At 33.2% G+C, this 22,183-nt stretch overlaps 1 protein-coding gene across 1 annotated transcript; it reads left to right on the forward strand.

Moving 5' to 3' along the window:
- The first annotated feature begins 746 nt into the window (after positions 1-746).
- LOC146135270 (catalase-like) lies at positions 747-21,718 on the forward strand. The gene is made up of 14 exons (XM_083396340.1): positions 747-869; positions 1,462-1,554; positions 1,940-2,018; positions 2,649-2,759; positions 4,374-4,504; positions 4,865-4,969; positions 5,553-5,678; positions 6,667-6,801; positions 7,942-7,998; positions 11,892-12,044; positions 16,953-17,094; positions 17,815-17,969; positions 20,140-20,247; positions 21,014-21,718. Exons 1-14 carry the CDS (start codon positions 810-812, stop codon positions 21,086-21,088), a joined length of 1,530 nt encoding a protein of 509 aa, XP_083252466.1. The 5' UTR covers positions 747-809; the 3' UTR covers positions 21,089-21,718.
- Positions 21,719-22,183: the final 465 nt, after the last annotated feature.

The following is a 22,183-nucleotide window of genomic DNA, read 5'->3' on the forward strand; positions in this document are numbered from 1 at the left end:
AGAAAAACGCTGCAGTTCGGGTTCTTTTACTGCTGACACGACAAAATTAACCTCAGCGTGACTTAACTTTGCAGTTAACAGCAGAACGAGTTACGTAAAAACAAAAAGTTACGTAACAGAAAAGAAAAAAAAGTCTAGGAATGCGCTGAAATGCCTGCCTGAAAAGTTAGTTTCTAGCAGTGTTGTGCAGTTTTTGTTATTCGTACGGTATCGTTGCTTATTTCGTTTAATGAATTTCGATTTAGTTCAATTGTTATAGGGCGACGCTGGTCTAGAATCCTACCACAGCGTTTAAACAATTACTAAATTAACGCGCAATGTTTTTATTTGAATCATACACGGCGTTCAAGCAATTAATTAACGCACAATGTTTTTATTTGAATCATACACGGCGTTCAAGCAATTATTATATCAACGCACATTATTAAGGTTAGCATTTGGGTTGAGCTGGGTAAAGTTTTATTGAATTTATTATCCTTTTTTTGCCATTGTATTTTCTTCTTGTAAAAGAGAGTGTTTAGATTGTAGTCAAGGGACCTCCATTTTATTGTTTTTTAAACTTTAATGCCTTAAGAGATGTGCCATGTAGCTTAAATTGTAACTTGAAAAATATTAAGCTTCTAAAAACTTTTTCAATTCTGATTACCCTTAGTTTCAGTAAACAGTCAGCTATTTTATCATACTTACAGTTTCTTTTTAATTTTTCATGTATTATATGAATCAACAATTTTGCTTCCAATTTGTTTAGAAAATAGTTAACTGTTTTCTGCGGAACTTCAGTTATCAAAAGAATAAAGCCAAACATCACAATGAGTGACAAGAGAGACAAAGCGACCAACCAAATGGCAGAATATGCTGCGTCAAACCCTGTAAGTCTATACTAGCAAGCATCAGTTTTTTGACTTGATGCATGACAGATAATATGGTGATATGTGTAACATTGTTGTCATATATATATAACAGATTTAAATTTAAAATATTTTAGTGTGTATTTAAATGTCTCCTAATAAGAATATCAAAGCCCATACAGAAGCAACAGATGTTGAAAAGGAATACAGATGTTGAAAATGAATAAAGAATTATTCGAAACGTTCAAAATGATACCTGCTTCTGTATGGGCTTTGATATTCTTATTACGTCTTACTACAACCTCCAACCATTATGCTCCTAAATGTCTCCTATTTCTTACAAAATAATTTATAAAAAACAACAATACAATATAGTTGAACTTTAAGAGTAAAATTTCATGTTATAAAATTTTTTTCATTTTAATATAGTTTTGTGGAATACTGTTATTGAATTCAGTTCGCAAGATTGCAAAAAAACGAATTTAATTCTGTTTAATTTGTTTACAAATAATTATAAATACATTTTTGCCATGTGTACTGATTTTAAAGTGTTTAAGACAAATTAAAGTAAATATTATATAATTATAATAATTATTCACATGTTGTTTTACAGACAGCTGGTGTTCTGGTTACAGGAACTGGAGCTCCGATTGAGGATAAACTTAATTCGATGACTGTTGGTGAACGTGGCCCTTTGCTTATACAGGTGATAATTTGAATATTTGACTTTATAAGCAAAAAAATGTTAGGTAGTTCAAAAAAAGTAAAACAAATATTTTTTAACATTTAATACAAATGCCTGATTGTTTACATTTAGTTCCAAAAAATATTTGAGCCCATCAATATTTACTAAAAAATACTGTGCTAAGTTAATTTCAGCTTAAATTGTACTACATGCTTACGAAAGCCAAACACAGAGTTCAAAACAAACCCTAGCCCCAAATTTTAAAATGTGTCAATTTAATGTTTCAAAATGAGAATAGTAAAATAAGTGAGAAATATTATTTAAATTATTTAAAATGGGATTATTATTTAAATTAATTTCTGGTCTAAATTTTCAATCCGTCAACTCACTTGTTTCATTTTTGCAGGACTTCACTTTTACTGATGAAATGGCTCATTTCAACAGAGAGAGAATCCCAGAACGAGTGGTTCACGCCAAGGGAGCAGGTTATTAGTTTTTCATTATATTTTCTTTTTTATTTCAGTAAAATTAAATAACCAATAACTTACAGCTGTTTAAATACAAAAAAAATTTAGCTTAAAAACTGGTGGCTGTTTGACAGATAAAGCAGCAAAAAGTTACAAAATAAAATATACTACATCCAAAAAATATATTATCAAAGAGCTCCGAAATAGGTATGAGAGAATAAATATAATAAAAATAATAATACTTGACCCACCTAAGCCCAAACGTTAACTTGCACCCTAACCCAAACAATTTTACCAATATGAACCCACAGACAGAAATGTGGTACAATACTAGACCAGCAACAAAAATTTGCACTGGTTTACCTCAATTGTTTGTAATGCTAAAATATTATATTTTGGGTACCTTACCTTTTTATTTTAAAACTTGCTTTCTACCTGCAAAAATCAAAAGCGCCAAAAACTGAATTGTTATATTAAATTAGTCACAACACTGTTAATTGAACTTTCATTTAATTTTCAGAACAAGTGCAGCAACCAATAACTGACAAATGTTTGAATAAAAAAAAATATATATAAGAAAATTTTGATAAAAACTAAAATATTGTATCATATTAGTCGTAATTAACGACACAATCTTGTTATTTGCAGGTGCCAAGGGTTACTTTGAGGTCACTCACGACATCACCAACTTCTGCAAAGCTTCCGTTTTCTCCAAGATCGGAAAAAGAACTCCGATGGCTGCGAGGTTTTCCACTGTCGGTACGTTGCACATGTTAATGGGATGTAAACAAAAATTTTATTGCAGATTACATGTTTAATAAACAGAATTGAGTCGCCAAGCTTTGTTGTTATACCTAGGCTTAGTTTTTGGGTCACCACGGGAAGAAACACTGCCAAATACTTAGCGATGGTGAAACAGCGAAGCTTTGGTGACCAAATTACATTTGCTGAAGTGTTTGTAAGTGAACAAAATTAAAACAATGAATTAGCGTTTAAATTCAATATAAGCCATGTTTTCGTATTACTTCTTTTATATTCTCAATTTTTGAGACTTGTTCATTACTAGTCTCAATAAATCTAACCATGTGAACTATTGCAGTCTGCCACCCAGTTATACTCTAATATATTTAACTAGAAAGCTTTATTATTCTATTGGTTATAGAACTATTCTATTACCTGAATTATATCAAAAAGTTAAAAAACACCACAAAGAGTTAAAAAACATGGTGGAAAGCTGGTCCAATCGTGGCTTTTGTACAAAGAGTAAAGGTTCCACGCAATGCATCAATTTACAAAAAGTACCCGTAGACACTAGGCAGTGCTAATAGAGTTTTTTTTTTGTGGAACTCCTTTAAATGGTATAAAAACATTTATTTACAACAGTTCAAAATAATTCCTTTGCTTTTTTTATTAAATCATGTTTTTTACTCTATGCAGGCAATATTTTTTGTTTATAAAGCGGCATTTTATGACTCAATAGGAAATATATGATAGGAAATTGCTTTTATTTTAATAAGCAACATTAAAAAGGACATACGTGTTTTTACAGTTATGTCCTCTTTATCTTTTGTTGTGTTTGACAACCATAAATGTAAATTGTCTATATAGTGATTTTAAACTTTTCCTAGTTGGTCTAAATTACTGCTGCATAAGTAATTAAATGTATATATATACAACAAATTTAAAATTTACGGTTAAATTAAAAATCTGCTGCATTGAGAAATGTAGCATTGTAGCCAATGTACTGAACATATTCTTTGTAAATTGCCGAAGCGTGAATGCATTTGCAATCCAGGTTTGTCACTAGGACTGAACCAACATTAGGCCTTCAGCAGCATGTTATGCTCTAGTTAATAATCTGACGGCAAGCAAGCTTTAATTGCACTTTAGCCTTTTGAATAAACAACTTATTTGCTGAATCACTACAGTTGTTAAATGACTTCCTGTTGTTCTGCGCCTTTTATAGTAACTTCTTAGAACTAGACATATTTTTAACGATATATAACATTTGTTGTAAACATAAATTAACATCTTTGGATTATTGTATTCAGAAAGTTGTTGAAACACCTATTAACTCCTTTCTGTGTTGTTAGTCTGTTATTGTTGTTCCTCTGAATTTAATTAACATGATATTGATAACCGTGCCTAGAATTTTAAAAATAAAATTTGTGTTAATTTGAAAGCAAAAATAATAACAAAAAAGTCCTGATTTATTTTTTTGTTAACCTAATTCAACCAACACAATTTATATTTTTACTTTTATGGTCACCTTCTATATCATGAACATTTGAATGTTAAATAATAAAAACTTATTGCTACTCGATAAAGAAGTTTAGCAGGGTAAATTTTGTCATGATTAATCTTTTTTTCCAGGTGGTGAATCGGGAAGTGCGGACACCGCTCGCGATCCACGTGGTTTTGCGCTTAAGTTCTACACCGAAGATGGAAACTGGGATTTGGTCGGCAACAACACCCCCATCTTCTTTATCAGGGATCCCATCTTTGTTAGTTGTCATGTTTTAATTTTATTTTTTTTGGTATCAGATTTTGGCTGTAGCTTTTAAATAAAACCAATCTTAAAAAATGAAAACAAACTTCAAAACGAGATTCCTAAACTTTATGTTTTAATTTGACATATGTAAGTAAGTTTATTTTAATAAGAATTGACAGAGCAGTAAGACAAAATTTGTAAAGATTTAGAAGTTCAACAAAAACTAATTGTATTTCTTAATTGATTTTCGATTTATTTTAACTTGATGTCTTTTTTTACACCCCTTTTTTAAAATTGTTTATTTTTTTTAAATTATGTTCAAATGTCACACTCTTTAATTTATATTTCCATGATTTTTATATATTTTTTTCAGTTCCCCTCGTTCATTCACACCCAGAAGAGAAACCCGCAAACCCACTTGAAGGACCCCGACATGTTCTGGGACTTTATCTCGCTCAGGCCAGAGACGACCCACCAGGTGAAATGCTGGAAAGTTTTCACTAAAAGCAGATGTGGAAACAATTTTGAATTTTTTTAATAATAATATTAACCACTTTGCTAGAGTTAGAGATCTTGCAGTTTCTACTTTATCTTAAAGAAAATTGTATTAAATGTTTTTACTTAATTACATAACCTATGAATTTGTTTTTCTTTGTTTACATATGGCCATACTTTTAGCAAATGTTAGTTTCTAAAACCATTATATAAACTTTATACATTGTATCAAATAGTAGTTTTTCTCAAAACTCTTAATAGCTATTTTTTTATTACTTGTGTTATTATAATAAATTATCTGAGAATTTTTTTGATTGAGATTCCTAAATTTTGTGTAATATTTTTTAGGCAGTTTTTTAAGATCTTTTATAAGCAAATTAAAAGAGTAAGCAATAGTTCTTAAGAACCTTTATTTTCTATGTAATCTGGTAAAAAAACTCTCCAAATTTTTAAGACTATTTTTCTTACCTACAAAACTACTTTAACCAGAAAAAACACTTCTTCTTGGATCCACATTTTTACCTTGTTTTACCTTTTTTTTTAAAGTTTTTAATTTATATTTCCAGGTTAGTTTCCTGTTCAGCGACCGTGGAACTCCTGATGGTTACCGTCACATGAACGGGTACGGAAGCCACACTTTTAAGATGGTCAATGCAGATGGAGAGGCTGTATACTGCAAGTTCCACTTGAAGGTATTATTAGCTTTTTTCGTTTTTTAATACATATATTTTTGATTTTTTTAGAAGTGCGCGAACAATACTTTTACATAATTTCAATAAAAAATATTTTTTTGTCAACTTTTTGAAAAAAAGTTTTTCTCCTACTACAGTGTTTTATCGCATTGATAAGAATTAAATCTCCTACTATTGCCATTTTATATTTATGATCTTTTTTATAATTTATGATAGAGCTAAAAAAATGGAACTTTTAAAAATGAAATTTATTTAAACTTTTGAATGTTTTTTAAAATAAGTTACTACCCAATTTTTTGTATTGATGGGTATATTTTCATCCAGTTTTTGTATTGTGTGCTAAGCTGACTTATGAAAGCCCTCTTATTTCATCTCTGGTGGCCACAGTTATAACTAGGGGCACTCAGCGTCAGTAATCCAGGGTTAATGTTTGACTAAGTCCGTCTAAAACCAACCAAGCGTGACCAATCGGCTCTCAATTTGCTCCAAAATCAACAAGAACCTGCTCCAAAATTTACTGATCAAACAAATGACTTGCGTGTAATGAACGTACCATCTTCTTTAACTACAAAAAGTAACCGTGGTTCTTGCTTAAATTGTCGTGTGCTAATACCTAGACCTGTTTTAAGGATTTTTTTTTAATTTTTAGTGCTTTTTACCCACAAATTAAATGTAAAGAGTTTAAGTTGCATCTTTATCACATGAAATCTGCCAATCCTTGTTACTACTTGATTTAATGCTTGCTCAATTTGATTTTACTGTTTATTTTAACCCGAATTCATTATTTAGGGCCAAACAATTTTCTATGAAATCATTTTTTTGGACTTTTTTGTTATAAAATTACACTGTTGTTGTACTAAGACCAAATATGAAAAAAATGTGATTTTTTAAAAACACGGTTATAAATTAAAACTTGAAAAAGGTCCCACTGTTCGACATCTTGCATTATTTTTAAATCTTTCACACAACATGCATTGTGACATAATAGACCGACCAAGGCATCAAGAACCTGATGGCGGACCAGGCGGACAAGATCGCCTCCAGTGACCCGGATTACGCAATCCGTGATCTGTTCAACAGCATTGCCAACAAAAGTTACCCATCGTGGTCAATGCACATTCAGGTGGGCTTTGCATCAGCAAAGAATAGTAATACAAACTTTTTACGTGCAACAATTCCGTTAAATAATCTGTTTTTAAAAAAAAACGTTTAATATAAAAAATTAATTTTAAATCAAGTCATTTGAAGTTGAACCAACCACTAAAGTCTAAGTAAAATCATTTGAAAAGAGTAGGCCATTTGACCAAACAAGGGTTTTCAAGTTATTGCTATTTATTGTTACACAAACTAGTTGAAATCCTCATGTTTTTAAGAGTTTTTTTTACAGGGATTACTCCAAAAATACTTGCAATTAGAAAGAGTGTTTTTTGGTATTTTTTTGGAAGCACAAAATAGCGTTTTACTATCATAAACGTTTAATATAAAAATTGAATTTCAAACCAAGTCATTTGAACCAATGACTAAAGTCTAAATAAAATCATTTCAAAAAAGTCATTTGACTAAATAAGTGTTTTTTAATATTGCTAAATTATTGTCAATAAACTAGTTAAATCTTTGAAGAGGTTTTCTATACATGGAATACTCCAAAACTACTTGCAATTAAAAAGAGTTTTTGGTATTTTTGCAAGCTTTTTGGTATTTTTTACAAGCAGAAAATAGCGTTTCACTATCATTCTAAGAAAAAATATATATTTTTTGCTAGCAAAATAATTTTACCACACATCCCAAAACAGTTTAATATTGCGTTTTTACATTCCGCTAAACAAACCTGTTTCCTTTTAATTCAAAAGTGATTTATTAAACACCGAATTGCTGTATTTTTGAATATGACCTCAAACCGGAACTTAAGTTATTAGTTTGATATAGACCGATTTAAAAATTGAATAATTATGTTTTTGATCGGAATGTCAAAAACTTTTAAAAAACGTGTTGGTTTAGGTCGTAAGACAAGAATCAGAAAAAAGACCTTGATATAGGGTTTATGGGCACGTTTATTTTCCTTTTTATTGCTTCAACAAAGCACTTTTGTAAAACTTCAATTTACAGGTTAAGTATAAAAATTCTGACATTTGTATTAAGGGTCGTTAGCCAGCTAAACGACCAGCGAAATGATTTACTACGTCTACTAAGTGGTCCGCTGGTCACTAGTTTATGATTGTTATTGAGAATGAAAGAATTTGATGGAATTTGATAATTGTTACAGGTGATGACATACGCTCAAGCGGAAAAGTTCAAGTTCAACCCGTTTGACCTTACCAAGGTAGGTTTGATTGACAGGCGGACAAAACTTGACGTTTTAGTCATTTCACTTCTCTTATATTTTGTATTGTTTTTAACCCCGTATTTTGTATTTTGATGGATAAAAACAATTTTTTTATTTTATTTGGATGGATAAAAACAATTTTTTTATTTTATTTGGATGGATAAAAACAAATTGATGTTTGATGAGTAAATCTTGACTGAAAATATGCGTTTTGGTCGCTTAATCGGAAACAACAAAAACAATCGCTGAAATTTCGGCCGAAAAACTTGAAAAAACAACCTTTGAACGTTTTAGTTCATCTAGTTTGCTTATCTGAACAAAGTAATGACGTCATTTAGTGTCGGATCTGAATGCGATACTTTTTGTCCAATATATCGGTATCGGAATAAAATGAAATTATCCGACAACCTGCGAAACTAGATTTTTGATAATAAAATTGTGATGTGTCAGCAAGGCGAAATAGCAGCAAAGCACTCAATAGTTTTGCAGGTTTCTGCTTCAGTGCTTAATGTTCAGATAAAGTTAGCTTCACGCGTGGATGCATTGCGAAGTCGTTGAGGCGTTTCAAGTTGGATTATTCGCTCATAATGAGCTTAGCAATGCACTTGCCAATTGTCGCATTGTTTACGCCACAATCAGCAATTTGAATGTCGCGTGACTCGTTTGAATTGACCCAGAGTAACCCCGATGCTTGATGTAAGCGAAATTGAAGTCGGAATAAACGAAAAAAAACAGCAGAGCGATTTAACTTCATGCTTTTGTTTTTTGCTTTTGGTAACTAAATGCTAACTTTTAAGGTTTTGCAGTTTTTAATCATCAAATCTAGATTTATAAACGAATATGATCACATATTTAAACAGCCTAACCCGTCATAGTATGTATAGCGCATCTGGGCTGAATAGATTTGTAGTAAACGAACAAAAATTTGTTTAACATGTACACAAGTAATTTTGCCCGAATTATTTGGTATTTACACAGTAAAAGTTGGCAAAAATATAGTTTTCCGAGACCATGGCCTAATGCACCCCTCTGGATGCGCACCTTCGTCAACAAGAAAAAATAACAGTAAAGCACTCATCGTTTTGCACCCCTAAACAAAGTCAGTTTGTGCTTCTGTGGTGCGCGTTCAGATAAAGTTACCTTTATGAATGCATTAGGAAATCGTTGAGGCGTTTCAAGTTGGCTTATTCGCTCATAATGAGCTTAGCAATGCAGTTGTCAATTGTCGCATTGTTTACGCCACAATCAGCAATTTGAATGTCGCGTGACTCGTTTGAATTGACCCAGAGTAACCCCGATGTTTAATTTAAGTGAAATGAAAGTCCGGGTAAACAAAAAATGCTTTTGTTACTTGTGTATGGTAAACAATGATAACATTGATGTATTTAAAGTTTTAAATCACCAAATCTAGATTTATAAAGCAATATGACCATAAAAGTACTGATAAAATTATGCCAATTTAATCGTTCAGTTGATTTTGCATTAAAGAGATCAATTTCAGCAAAAATTACTACATTTAACATCATTTATCAATTTTCAGGCCCTGATTTAAGTTGCTTCATTTCAAACACCTCAAGTTTTGAACCCAATCTTGTAATACAATATAACCAAAAGCAAGTTATACCCGCCTCTGGTGCATTTAAGTTTGCTGGCGGGTTACATAACAACACTTGCCCTGCTTGGTTCATGGTTATAGTTAGATTTACATTTTAAACCAGTGTTTCCCAAATCCATGGGCCGCGGTTCAGGAACCACCTTAAGTAGTGGTTCTGAGCATACTTTTCCAAATTTAATGAATTTGAAAAAGCAATTTGAGGCTCACAATTAGAATTTTTAATATTGCTATTGACTTGTTGTATTTTATTTCCTCTAAGCTTACAAAAAAGGTTCAGTAAAGGGAAATAGGTCGCCAATGCTTCGATGTTATATTTACGCGTTTTGGATTGCCACACAAAAAAATAAAAAACACTGTGTTAAGCGCTAACGATGCGAAAACAATATTAGAAAACGCCAATAGCTCATGTGACAAAAGGGCCAACAAAGCCACTAGATTTTTCCCTGGAAATATCTGTTCAATTTCCCGTTTCTACCACGAAATCAAACGAACTTTTTCGCTAGCTTGTCGCCTTGTTGTAAAGCAGGAAGTGGTTGGCCTTTCAACGAGCCTTGTCAGCCTCACGCTTGCTGTGCATTTCGCTGTAACTTTCAACCCTTGTGTTGCATTGTGAGCGCGAAATGCGATCAAGTTCGCAGAAATGTCAAAAAGGGTTACTTTTTGCCCTTGTGTAAGTAAAGAGCGTCAGACCTTTGATTGCCTGCGCTCTGGATTGTTTTGTTTTTCTTCAGCAGTTTAAATATAAGAAAATCCAAAGTTTTAACGAACGACATTTTTAACTATTTTAGCAAGCGATATTTTAAAAAACAAACACGGATTTCAAATAGAAATCAGTTACATAGCAAATGTATAGTAATGTTTTATGTAAGTATAAACGACATAAGGTCGTATATTATTTGTTGCTCGTGTGTTGCTCGTAGGTACGTTGCCAAAAAATAATGATTCTACTATGGTCAAATTAAAGTTAGGGCTGTTAAAAACTACCATTCGTTTCAATCAACATTCTGCTACTCTAATTTTCGTAGAAATTGAATTTATTTTAATAAGTAATAAAAAAAAAATATTTTAACAATAAAAAAGTAGTAGTATTGGTAATTTGTCAAAAAATATTTTTGTTGATAAATCTTGCAATATCATTGGCTGTTTGCCAAATTTGCTTTTCCATATTTTTTGGCGTTGGAAATCCTGGACTGCTGTTATGTCTGTAACCTCGCATTTGGCAATTACCGGCCTAGACATTCCTCGGAACTATGACTTTGCGAAAAGTCCTCGCGAGTCTGGAATACCTCAAGCCTAGCCAAACAAACCACGTGATAAATCGCGTAATAAAATGCCATGATATCACGTCACCGCTGCACCAAGTGCTTATGGCGCACGTTTTTGGGACGCTTTGCGAAGTTGCATGAAGATTAACCCTTTTAACTTTTTTCTAATATTTTATTTAACTTAAAACTTTTCAATTCTACATAATGTTCAAGCAGTGCTTTAGTTGCAGTTTTTTAGTTTCTATTTTACAGTTTTTTTTCAAGGTTGCTCTTCAGCATTTTAAACTTTTAATGGATTTTTTAAATAGCAGTTAACCCTATTTTTACCCTCAATTCTGTACCACTTAAGCCTTACAAACCAAAAAATCCCTTTATTTACCCTACATCTTGTCCAAGAATAATTAAACCAAAACCTATTTGTACTGAAAAATAAGCCTAAATTAACCACTCCTAATGTTCCTTAAGTCGACTACCACATAAAAACCTCACAGTTGACCCACTCATAAATAACCCACTTTTGCTTAACCCCAGGTTAACAAAGCCCCTAAAAACTATTTTTTCCGCCGAGTAACCCCTAGTTTTACCCCCAGAACTAAATTCTCCAAAATAACCCTTATTTCTGTTATAAATTTGGCTGTTAGCTAACAATTAATTTCACTCAAAAAATATCCCCTATTTTGCCGAGACCGGGCTCAGTCTGGGTTTCCCCCCAAAATCCTTCTTTTTTCCCTTGACTTACCCTAAAACACATAATTGCACCGATAATATTAACCCTAACTTTTCTACAAGCTCGGTACAGACTCGGTAACCTAAAAAGAATCCAAGTTTTGACATATAAAGTAAATAACCTAAAAAAATAATTGCACCCACAATAACCCCTATTTTTTAAATCTAGCCCCAGGTTGAGTACCCTTAAAATAGTTTATTCTTTTTTAAATTAGCCCTAAATAACCTACCATTTCCCCCCACAAAAAAATATATATTTTTAAATAACCCTATTTTTTTCTCAGATCTGGTCCCAAGCTGACTACCCCCTGATCCCAGTGGGTCGTATGGTTTTGAACGAGAACCCGAGCAACTACTTTGCTGATGTGGAGCAGATCGCCTTCTCACCCTCACACTTGGTTCCAGGGATCGAAGCCAGTCCTGACAAGATGCTCCAGGTTTGTGCTTAAGCAGGTTTATTTGCTTTCTTGAATGCGGCGCAACTAAAGGGGGCTCCAGCCTTAAAACCTACTTTAGAAGAGCATCAACGTCGGCATAGAACACAGATTGGAATAAGACAAAAATAGGACTAATACCTATTAGTCTTAGTAACGTCTAAATCGAAATAAGTTCTAAACCCGTGGGAATAAGACCTGAAATGACAGAATAGGGCCTATGTAACCTTTTAACTAACCCAAAACCCCACCCATAAGTTCATCACTCACTCCCTCACTTATTTCAACCTTTGTATGGACTTTGATGTTTATTCTGCTTCCAACTACAACATCTAGCCATTATGCTATAAACACTTAAGGAAATTTAAAGCAAAGTTGATTGTGTTTGAAAGAATCTTAAATTTGCTTTTGTCTAGGACTTTTTTGGTTTGCAGATAAAAGATATATTACATCATAGTAATTACGAAATACTTTAAAAAGTAGAACGCGGTTAATATTTCGAAAAATACCACAGCGTAGTTCGTCGTGCATTGCACCAATGAATAAAAGATCAATCAAATGTCACAGGAATGTTACGTTAAGCAAGTTCGGGTATTTACGTTCGTGGTATTATATCAGCAGCCTCGGCAGGTACCACGTTTGTTGTTATATATCAGGGATTTTTACTCGTTTTTTTGCCCACGACTGCAGTGCAAAGTTCCAATATAAGGTATTTAAACAGAAAGCTAATTTATCTAATACCCAGTTTTTGGTAAGTCCTCGAAAAATTTTACTGCTCTGTCATGTTCGAAAAAATTACGCACAGAATTATATAAAGCTGGAAAATTAAAGAATTCTCTTCGTGTAATTTGTACCAAGTATAAAGTTTAGACGCAGACAAACAACAACAAACACAAGTGGTCTGCCAACCACGCCTCTGGCAGTAAGTTCAGCGCATTAACTGGTAAAATTGCGCAAAATTTACGATAATACAGCATTTTTTTTTTTTTTTTTTTCAATTTTGATGCAAGTTGCCTTGTCATTATATTCATGCGAATTTTTCTCATTTTTGCAGAATAAAAACAGGGATATTGCCTTGTCATTTCATGCCTACTGTGATTTTTGTTTCGCGGAGATAAACTAAGAACACCAACGTCGGCATAAAACACAGATTGGAATAAGACTAAAATAGGACTAATACCTATTAGTCTTAGTAACGTCTAAATCGAAATAAGTTCTAAACCCGTCGGAATAAGACCTGAAATGACAGAATAGGGCCTGTACACAACATTTTACCCAACCCCCAAAATCCCACCCATTTTTCTTCTTTATTTTATTACACAACATGCTGAAACGCCCACGCCCATGTCGTCTTTATAGTACTGACTGTGCTAGTGTTTACTTTTTTACAAAGAAAACTGAATTAGTAGAAAATAAAATAGTCAAGTGATGTTTCCAGTCAGCAACCCATTCATCATCTTTCGCCATTAAGGTTTTTTGTGCAAAAAAAACATAAAACTCGAATCAATAATATGTAAGTTTTGTTTGTTAAGTGAATAGCTTCGACATTTTGGGGAAATACATCAATATAGTTAAGTGACGTAAAAGTAAAGGGTGATAACCAAAATAAGAAGTGGCATGTCATCGTGAAATGACTATGGGCCAAATTATGTTTAAACTCTACGATCTGACTGCATTCCATAATAATTTGTTGCCGCCAAAGATTAATGCCAACATTTTTTTTCGGCTGAAATCCTACGCCAGAATAGGACGATATATATGCCAAAGACTACAATATATTGTGATAAATGAACTAGGTCGACGATATACCACACCAAATGACGTCACTGGCGTGATTTTTGGCAAATATTCCACGTCAATGATCTCTGGCGGGAAGGCACTAGAATGCAATCGGCTCTACGGGTTATATGCCTCTTTGTAACCAAGAAGAACCTATTTTCCAATATGACAAAAGTCTCGCGGCTCAATTGAAATTACTGCCTTGTGGTCTTTTTTTGAAAACTTTCTTTACGACGAGGTCCGTCGGTTCGTAGAATCTCTCGTCGTGTAATGTTTGCTTTTTGCCAAGTCATGCTTGATATTTCCCATAGGAGCTCCTACTAGCAGAGTAACATATTTCAGGAAGACCTAGTTCAACATAAGGACGCCCTTTTAAAAACCGGTTACATGAAACTTTCATGTTTACAATGGCGCTCGTTTTATTCGGAATATCAACGCACTTGATTAAGCATAGTTCTTTTGGTGATAGCCGTGTTTGTCTAACTGTAAATCTGGAAATCAGGTGGCACTTTTAACGACAAATTGTATTGTAGTGTTGCCAAGCTTTCGCACAACTGTGCTTCGTCAGTTCAAATTCGACAACTAGAAAAATAAAATAAGTTCTTCTTCTAACAGATGAAGCACGGTTGGGCGAAAGCTTCTCAACCATACTATATAATTTACCGTTCAACTGTGCCACCAAAGTTCAGGATTATCTTAAATCTAGAAATCACGTGGCACTAGTTCAAGACAAAAAACACAACTAACAAAAAAGCACTGTTGTGCGGAAGATTGTCAACATTTTAATACAATTTGTCTTAAAAACAGTGCCGCGTTCTTTACAGATTAAGATGTGTATATAAAGTAAATATGAGACAAGCTAGAATCACGAAACGGGCCATAAATGTAACTTGCAATTTTAACAATAGAGATTCTTTTTTTTCGGACTAACTAAGTATGACTAACTAAGTAAGCAGAGGGAGTCTAGTCGTTGGTAAGAAAAACTTAATATTATTGCTGGAATCGCGAAGCCCTCGAATTGAGTCTAGCCACTTGCACGTCCTACTGTTGGTTTTAGGTCTGCGGTTCGAAACTTGCATTGTTGTGTAAGGCTTCCCTGTAATAAAACAAACTTCGAAATGTCAAGTCCTTTGTGGAAAACACCTTTAACCTGGCTTGAAATTCAAGGAGAAAACTTGAGTTTGCTTTTGAGTGGTTACTAGTTTCCAAGAATTCAAATTGGCCCCCGAATCATGAACTTTGAGTTGTGAGTTGTTCAAATACCCAAACCTTTTTCGTTCAATTGGAAGGAACAGTCTTATTTCGGTCACGTATGCTTAATTGAAACATCGCCATTGGGACTACTTTTAAAATGAAAAAAATGATTATGTATTTTTATTGTTTTTTATTTCCGCGCTTAAGACATGGAAAATAAATACGATTTGTTTAATTTGTCTTGGAACGCAGGCATTTTGTGAGAAAATAAATCCTGTTGTTTGCCATAAAATACGTAAAGGTTGAAATTGATTTTAACAGTATTGAGTTTTTATAGTTTGGTGCACAACAACAGTATCGATTAAAAGTTAAAGAACGGTAAATAAATTAAAATTTTACTTCCATTTTTTTTTGCAAACTGATTTTTGTTGCATTCAAAGTGGGTGCGTTTCTTGTGCAACAAAATAAAATTAGGTTTCGTAAAATGTTTTTATGGGCGTTTAATTGGATATCTCAGTGACTTAGTCAAAAATGTACTACCAATAAAACGGGTTGTCTAAGCGCTTCATTCCTGTTAATTTAATTAGTACCTCCATTTGTTTAACCACTTTTGTTTTTTGAGGAACAATTTACCTAATTCGCACACCCCGAGATTTCCTGTGCTATGTGATTAAAAGCCAAATCACGTACAACTCGGTCGTGTATCGCCACTCAGTCTGTTGGTTTTACCGCTGTATGACAAGCGCTTTAAGTCCTTACTTGCTTGTTTAACACCTCATGACGTCACTGGTGTGTTTGCACACGTATATTGGGCAGTTGATTTGTGAAACTGAAGAGTCTAGAGTTTGTGATTTTTATTTTCATCTTACTTATTGGTAGTTTGTGTTAAAACATTGTGCTGTCAATTTTGTTCCTTACGAGTTTATTTTTTCGGGTATTTTTTTAAGTTCAAGTTTTATAACCGATAAATAGAAACCTTTTTTTTCACCCAAACTATTATACACATGCGCCAACTGTAATCTACGCCCTCAAAAGTCGTACTGGCCTACAATACCAGCACACATATCATAGTACAATTATCGTAGTACAAATTTAAGCCTTTAGAGCAGGGTTGTCCAACCCAAACATACCGGCGTTCCAATTTTTATCTTATAACTTCTTCCCGTGCCAAAGTTTCGTAACCGAACCAATTCTTTTTAATCATAAAAGCGCTTATTTACCAAAAATAAGAACGTTTATTTAAACTTGAAAAAAAAAACTGTCTAGTACAAATGCGCATCACTACATCAAAGTGTCTCTCGGTGATCTGACTTTTGTTTCTTCACACCGAGCTATATAATATTATGTGAATGCTAGCCTTCACACAGTATAATGTTACTAGATCAAAAGTAATTGTTGGTTGTCGTGATTGCCGCGATTGTTTTATATTGTGAACAAACAATGGCAATTGGCTGTATAACAAATTTAGTATTTTTTGACAATTGGCTAAATAACAAATTGAGCTTTTTTGGGCAATTGGATAAATAACAATTTTAGTGTTTTTTGGGGAGAGCTTGCGTGCCATTTTTTATTAGGTCGCTTGCCACATTTGTCACGCGTGCCGCTTGTTGGACACCCCTGCTTTAGAGGGACTAATCGAAACCAGTTGATTCGTACTCACGACCTCGGTCTTACCGGGGCCTTCTCTTCACCAAATGAAATACAAAGACTCAGATGGGAACGAGCAAGTCGTGAAACAATCATACCACTGTTACCTGCTGCATCCTGTTCTTAAGGCAAGCCTGTGGTGAGGTTTGAACTCACGACCTCGCCCATAGCGGGTCATGAGTCTGCTGCATTAAACCCAAATGCAGCACGCTTACCATTTTTGGTACATCTACCTTACAACCACTTGTAAATGGGAACTTCACTCGATTAACAGAGTTATTTTCCACCCAGGGCCGTCTGTTCTCGTACCCAGACACCCATCGCCACCGTCTTGGAAGCAACTACCTTCAGATCCCCATAAACTGCCCTTTCAAAGCTTCGTCAACTGCCAGTTACCAGAGGGACGGACCACAATGTGTCACTGATAATGGCAGTAAGTAAACCGGCTGAACATTTCGTTAAACCATGGTGATTTCGTTGTTGGAAATGGGCTTCTTAGTAAGGAACCCCCTGAAAAAATAAATCGATTGCGACACCCCTACTAGAATGTACATTAGGTAATACTGTGATAATAAAATAGATTTAATAAGATATCATTTGATTTATTGTATACTTTGCTTACCCAACACCAATAGAGCAAAAATCAAACCCGTAAATATTTCCAAATTTCTCTCGGTATTTATGAGCATTAGAACACCGTGGTTGACTTTTCTATTGTTTAGAAAAAAAAAATCACGCCCAACCAACGTCATTTTCATTGTTAACAAGCAAATTTGTTAAAAGTAAAACCTATACAGACTTTGTTAGAATTCTATTGATCGTTTGCTTTATTATTAGGAACTTCAGTTACCCCTAACATTGTTATCATTTCATTTACTGAAAAAATTATTTTCCAAGATAAAAAAATCTGCTTCATATGGCAAAACATGACTGAAATGCCAGATGCAGCCTTGTATCGACCTTCTAACGTTATAAAACGAACCACATAATACAGTGGGCGCGTACAATACTAAATTATATAATTATACATCGGTTAAATTATAAGAAATAAATACTCTATCGTTAAAAAAAATTAAAAAAAATCTTTCTTTTAAACCCTTCCACAAAAATTCTCAAAAACGTTTTCACTCACCAACAACAATTGTTTGAACAGAGGGCGCCCCCAACTATTACCCGAACAGCTTTAACGGCCCCGTCGATGGCATGCGAGCTGGGGGGGCAAGGGCCCGTCACACTTCGCTGCACACCGACCGCATCACTGGTGACGTCAAGAAGTTTAACTCGGCAGACGACGATAACTTCACACAGGTTCGTGCTTAAAACGGAGTATATCAGAGGATTCTTATTCTATGATTAATTATTACTGTCTATTTGGCTTTATTATGTTGTTGGTCTTAAACTTATGGTTTTAAAGATGTTTCTGCTTTAGGTATTGTTGCCTTTTAGGTCTTATTGTGTGCTCCCTGAGCTTTCTAGTTAGTACCTTTTTAAGTAAGAATGCTGACACATTGCTTTTTTGTGTGTTGCGTTGGTAAAAACGTTTGCTTTGTTACGTTACGTCACAATTAGGAGGAAAACAATTGACCTTGTTGCTATTTTTTCCTTCGGCTTTCCAGACTAAAAGAATAAAAAACTAAAATAATTATTCGGCTTAGAATTCGTAGCAAAAAGCGCATTATATTTGAAGTTTATTCTGTAACCAAGGTTCTTTATTGAAATTTAAGTATTTTTAAACTGACAAAAAATGTTTTCAGCACAGTCACAAAAAGAACACTTTAGTAAAAACAATGGAATGCCCTTTTTATTTAGTTTTAAAAAATATATTGCTCAATGAACGGTAAAATACAAAACCTTGAAACATTATTCTAGTTTAAATTCGCAATCAGTGAAACACCAACTCTTAGAATGCTTAATAAGTTCTAATGAAAAGGGTTTTCATTTCAATGCTAGTAATTTATATCAGAAGGTAGATATAGGTGATCAACCTTATTTTATTTGCAAAAAATGGAATTAACTTTACATTTGCGTTCATAAAAGAAGTAAAAACATCTCAATATGTTAGGTAGCTTTTAGAAACATTTTGATGGTCTAATTTGATTTAATACAATTATTTTAAATAAAAAAACACAGAATTTACTTAAAGCTTGGTTATGAATTTAAATTGCCGCTGCCTAATAAAGAATTTGGTCCAGAAAAATGCCTGACTTATCATTCCATGTCGACATTTTTCATCAGAGGTATTTCTTGTACGAATACTTTCGGCTCAAACGACTTTGTCGATAATTTATAGCTTTGTTTACATTTGCTGAGTAGGTTAAATATTGAGTTAATGTTTCACGTTGTCTGGTTAAACTTTAGGGACTCGAATATTTTATGATGTCCTATAGTAAGGCTGATGCTTCCAAATAAATTGCCTAAATTGTTTAGCTCCTGAAGTTAATAATAGCCAATAATCGTTTCTTAATGTTTAATAAACTCAACATTTTTTGTAGTACGGAAAATCTTTAAACCCTAAATGAAAAGGCGGAAGTGTTTTCTATAATGTGAATATTAGTTAAGCGGATACATGTGATATATTGTTTTTGCTGATTTTTAACTAGAAGGTTCGTGCCAAATGCAAACATTGAAACTCCGGTTAGGTTAACAAATGTTTCATTGTTGCAGAAAAAAATAAGTCACCAAATAATTTTGGTACTCTTGTTTCCTCTTAAAACTGGGGTTTTTGAACTTTTTTAGCGCTGACCCCTTAAAAAACGTTTTTGGTTCGGTGGACCAGGGATGGCATAATACACTTTATTTAATGGCTTAATGCTGTTTTTGGTCCAAATAATGTAAAACTAAAAAAAAGTCCTAAAACATTTTAGGAGCAGGCGCCAAAACGTTTTTTCTCTCATAAAACTCTTTTATTTTCAAGACTTCATACCGTTTTGCAAGTTTACATTTACATTAACATTAATAATAATTTTCTCTTTTGGGGCCCTTACTAGCCCATGTACCCCCAAGGGGTTAATGGACCTCAGTTTGAGAACTCCTGTCTCACATAGAAAGTATTGTCGAAAATATCAGTTTTTCAACTTTTTTATGGATAAGCAGTTAAACATCCTGGAAAGCGTTAAGCTTAGGTTGGCTCTATATTTCTTGTGCCTAAAATATGTCCTATTCAGTTTAAACTTCGCGTTCAGCATAAATTTTCCATTAATGACGATAAAAATTGACGTCATAAAACGGGTAGACTTAGGAAACCAGCTCTATTTGGTCTAAAAATGCGACACTGAAGTCTCGAAGAATTGAGGCATAAAAGCGTTAAAATCATTTCTTAAAAAAACAATGGAAATTAGGATAGCTCTACATTTGCTATGCCTAAAATATGTGTTATTAAGTTTTACATCTTGAATAACATTAAAGCTTAGGATAGCTCTATATTTCCTTGACTAAAATATGTGCTATTCAGTTTTAAACTGTATCTTTCTTGTTTCAGACTGGAATCTTCTGGAACAAAGTGCTGAACGATGCCGAACGCCAGCGACTTGCCGAGAACATCGGGAATCACATGAAGGCAGCTCAGCCTTTCATCCAGAAGAGAGCTGTAAGTGAAGGGCATTTAGAATTATTTCTTCAGTAACTTCATCATTAAAAAAAAATTGTGGTTGATTTTTGCAGCTCTGTTTTTTCTCTCTTTTTGTGCTTTTTGTCCCAATAGTAGCCACTTAAAAGGCCGAAAAAGCCTTTTTTACTCTTTATGCAGTTTTTACTTTGTCTTCTTATAAAAATGACCTTGTAGAAGCCATAGAAGAAAAGCTGACTCCGGTATTTTTCCTTATTTTTTACTAGGCAGTTTTCTAAAGAAAAAAAAAATAAATAAAGCGTTTTACTTTTAGTGTATATGTACTTAAACTTAAATGCTGATTCGTTTTAGTAGACACAATTACGTGGGCTTTACAGAGACATATAGGTAAACGTTGGTCTTTTGCAAAAAAATCAGCAGAATAATTCAGGCATTAAATGTTGTTGTTGTACGTATCCTGGTACTTAAAACTTGTTCATGGACCTAATTTGAGAATAATATTTTGAAAAGCTATAAAAATAGATTACATAATTATCCTTGTATTGGCGGCCTGCGTTTTTATTTTTTTTTCTAAACAAGTATAAACTTTTTAGTTTTCTGTTTGTTTTCACCGCTGCAGAAATTGACCTTTTCACAGAAATTAACTTAAAATTGAGTTGTTATAAAAAAAATGCTTTTTTACAAAAATTACTTTTATCGACCTATACTCTCTTTTGTTTACAAAAACAAAAAAAGCTTTATAGAGTTTATAACGTAACAGAATCTAACTTTTTATCTTTCTTTGCAGATCGCAAACTTTGCAGCAGCCGATCCAAAGTTCGGGGCAATGATCCAAGCGGTTGTGGAGAAAGCCAACCTTTAAGCTTGGCCGTTTAACTGGGTCCAGTGCCTTAAACCTTATTAATTCATGTTCCGAAGTAATTAACATTGTGTATCGGTGTATATATTCGCTTTTAAGTGTGAATTTTATCGCAATCATGTATCGCAATCGTATAAATTCTTTATTCCGTCTAAAAAAGTGGATTTTTAGCTAACAACACTTTTACTTCCAAGAAAAGTTCTACTTAATTAATTGTAAATATTTATGATTCGGACAGAGATCATTAAAATTAAGGGATCTTGCAACCAAAGTAAAATGTATAAAGTGTTATTTTAAATAATGTTGCAACATGTGTGCCAGTGTTTTTTGTCATTTCAGGAAAAAAAAGCAATGTTATGTATTTAAAATTTTATTCGTGTATTAAATATTAATATTTAATACTTTTTAAAACAACCAATTTAAAGTTGACAATTGTTTTAGTTTTTGCAAAACACAACGTTATTTCCTTCGATCAAATTTCTGCCCCTTGTAAAAATATTTGTGTAAATTTGACCCAAGCCTGCCCCCCAGCGGTTGAAAATTGGACAAATTGTAAATGTCATCGCAACTCTATGACGTATGCTAATAACAACAATCGTGTATATGACGCAATAAACGCATAACTATGAAATATTTTTGTTTTGTTTTACCAGTAATAAAAGGAAACGATAGCTAATGAAAGCAATTTAGTGTAAAGGACTATTTTCCTAAAAAATGTGAATGTATGTTTTTCGAAGTTTTGTGTCTTGCAAAAAATTTCAAATCCCCAAATTTTTTTGCTTCTAATTGCCTCACATTTTCATAAACCAGTTTAAGGCGATTCTATCAGAATGCAAATTCTTATTAAAAAATTGGATTTTTTGAAAAACTTAAAAAATCGCAAAACCGCCAAGGCTATTACCTTTCCCAATTTTTTTAATTTTTACATTTAGCTAAATCATTTTTTTGCTTCTAATTGCCCCAAATTTTTTATTAAACCAGTTTAGGGCGGTTTTAACCGGTTTCAGATGAAAATCCGGTAAATTCCCCATGTAAATTAGATTTTTGGAAATCTCTAAAAAATCGAATAAACGTCAAGGCTATATCCTTGCCAATTTT

The sequence above is a fragment of the Ascidiella aspersa genome, chromosome 8 (genome assembly GCF_963924565.1).
Source record: "Ascidiella aspersa chromosome 8, kaAscAspe10.2, whole genome shotgun sequence".
NCBI lineage: Eukaryota > Metazoa > Chordata > Ascidiacea > Phlebobranchia > Ascidiidae > Ascidiella > Ascidiella aspersa.

Bases quoted from the DNA above. Each gene is read 5' to 3' on its own strand.
- LOC146135270 (XM_083396340.1), top strand. From the start codon at position 810: ATGAGTGACAAGAGAGACAAAGCGACCAACCAAATGGCAGAATATGCT. The intron at 7,999-11,891 runs GTAGGTTTGATT...TTTTTTTCTCAG, and splicing joins ACCCGTTTGACCTTACCAAG to ATCTGGTCCCAAGCTGACTA. The intron at 20,248-21,013 runs GTAAGTGAAGGG...CTTTCTTTGCAG, and splicing joins CTTTCATCCAGAAGAGAGCT to ATCGCAAACTTTGCAGCAGC.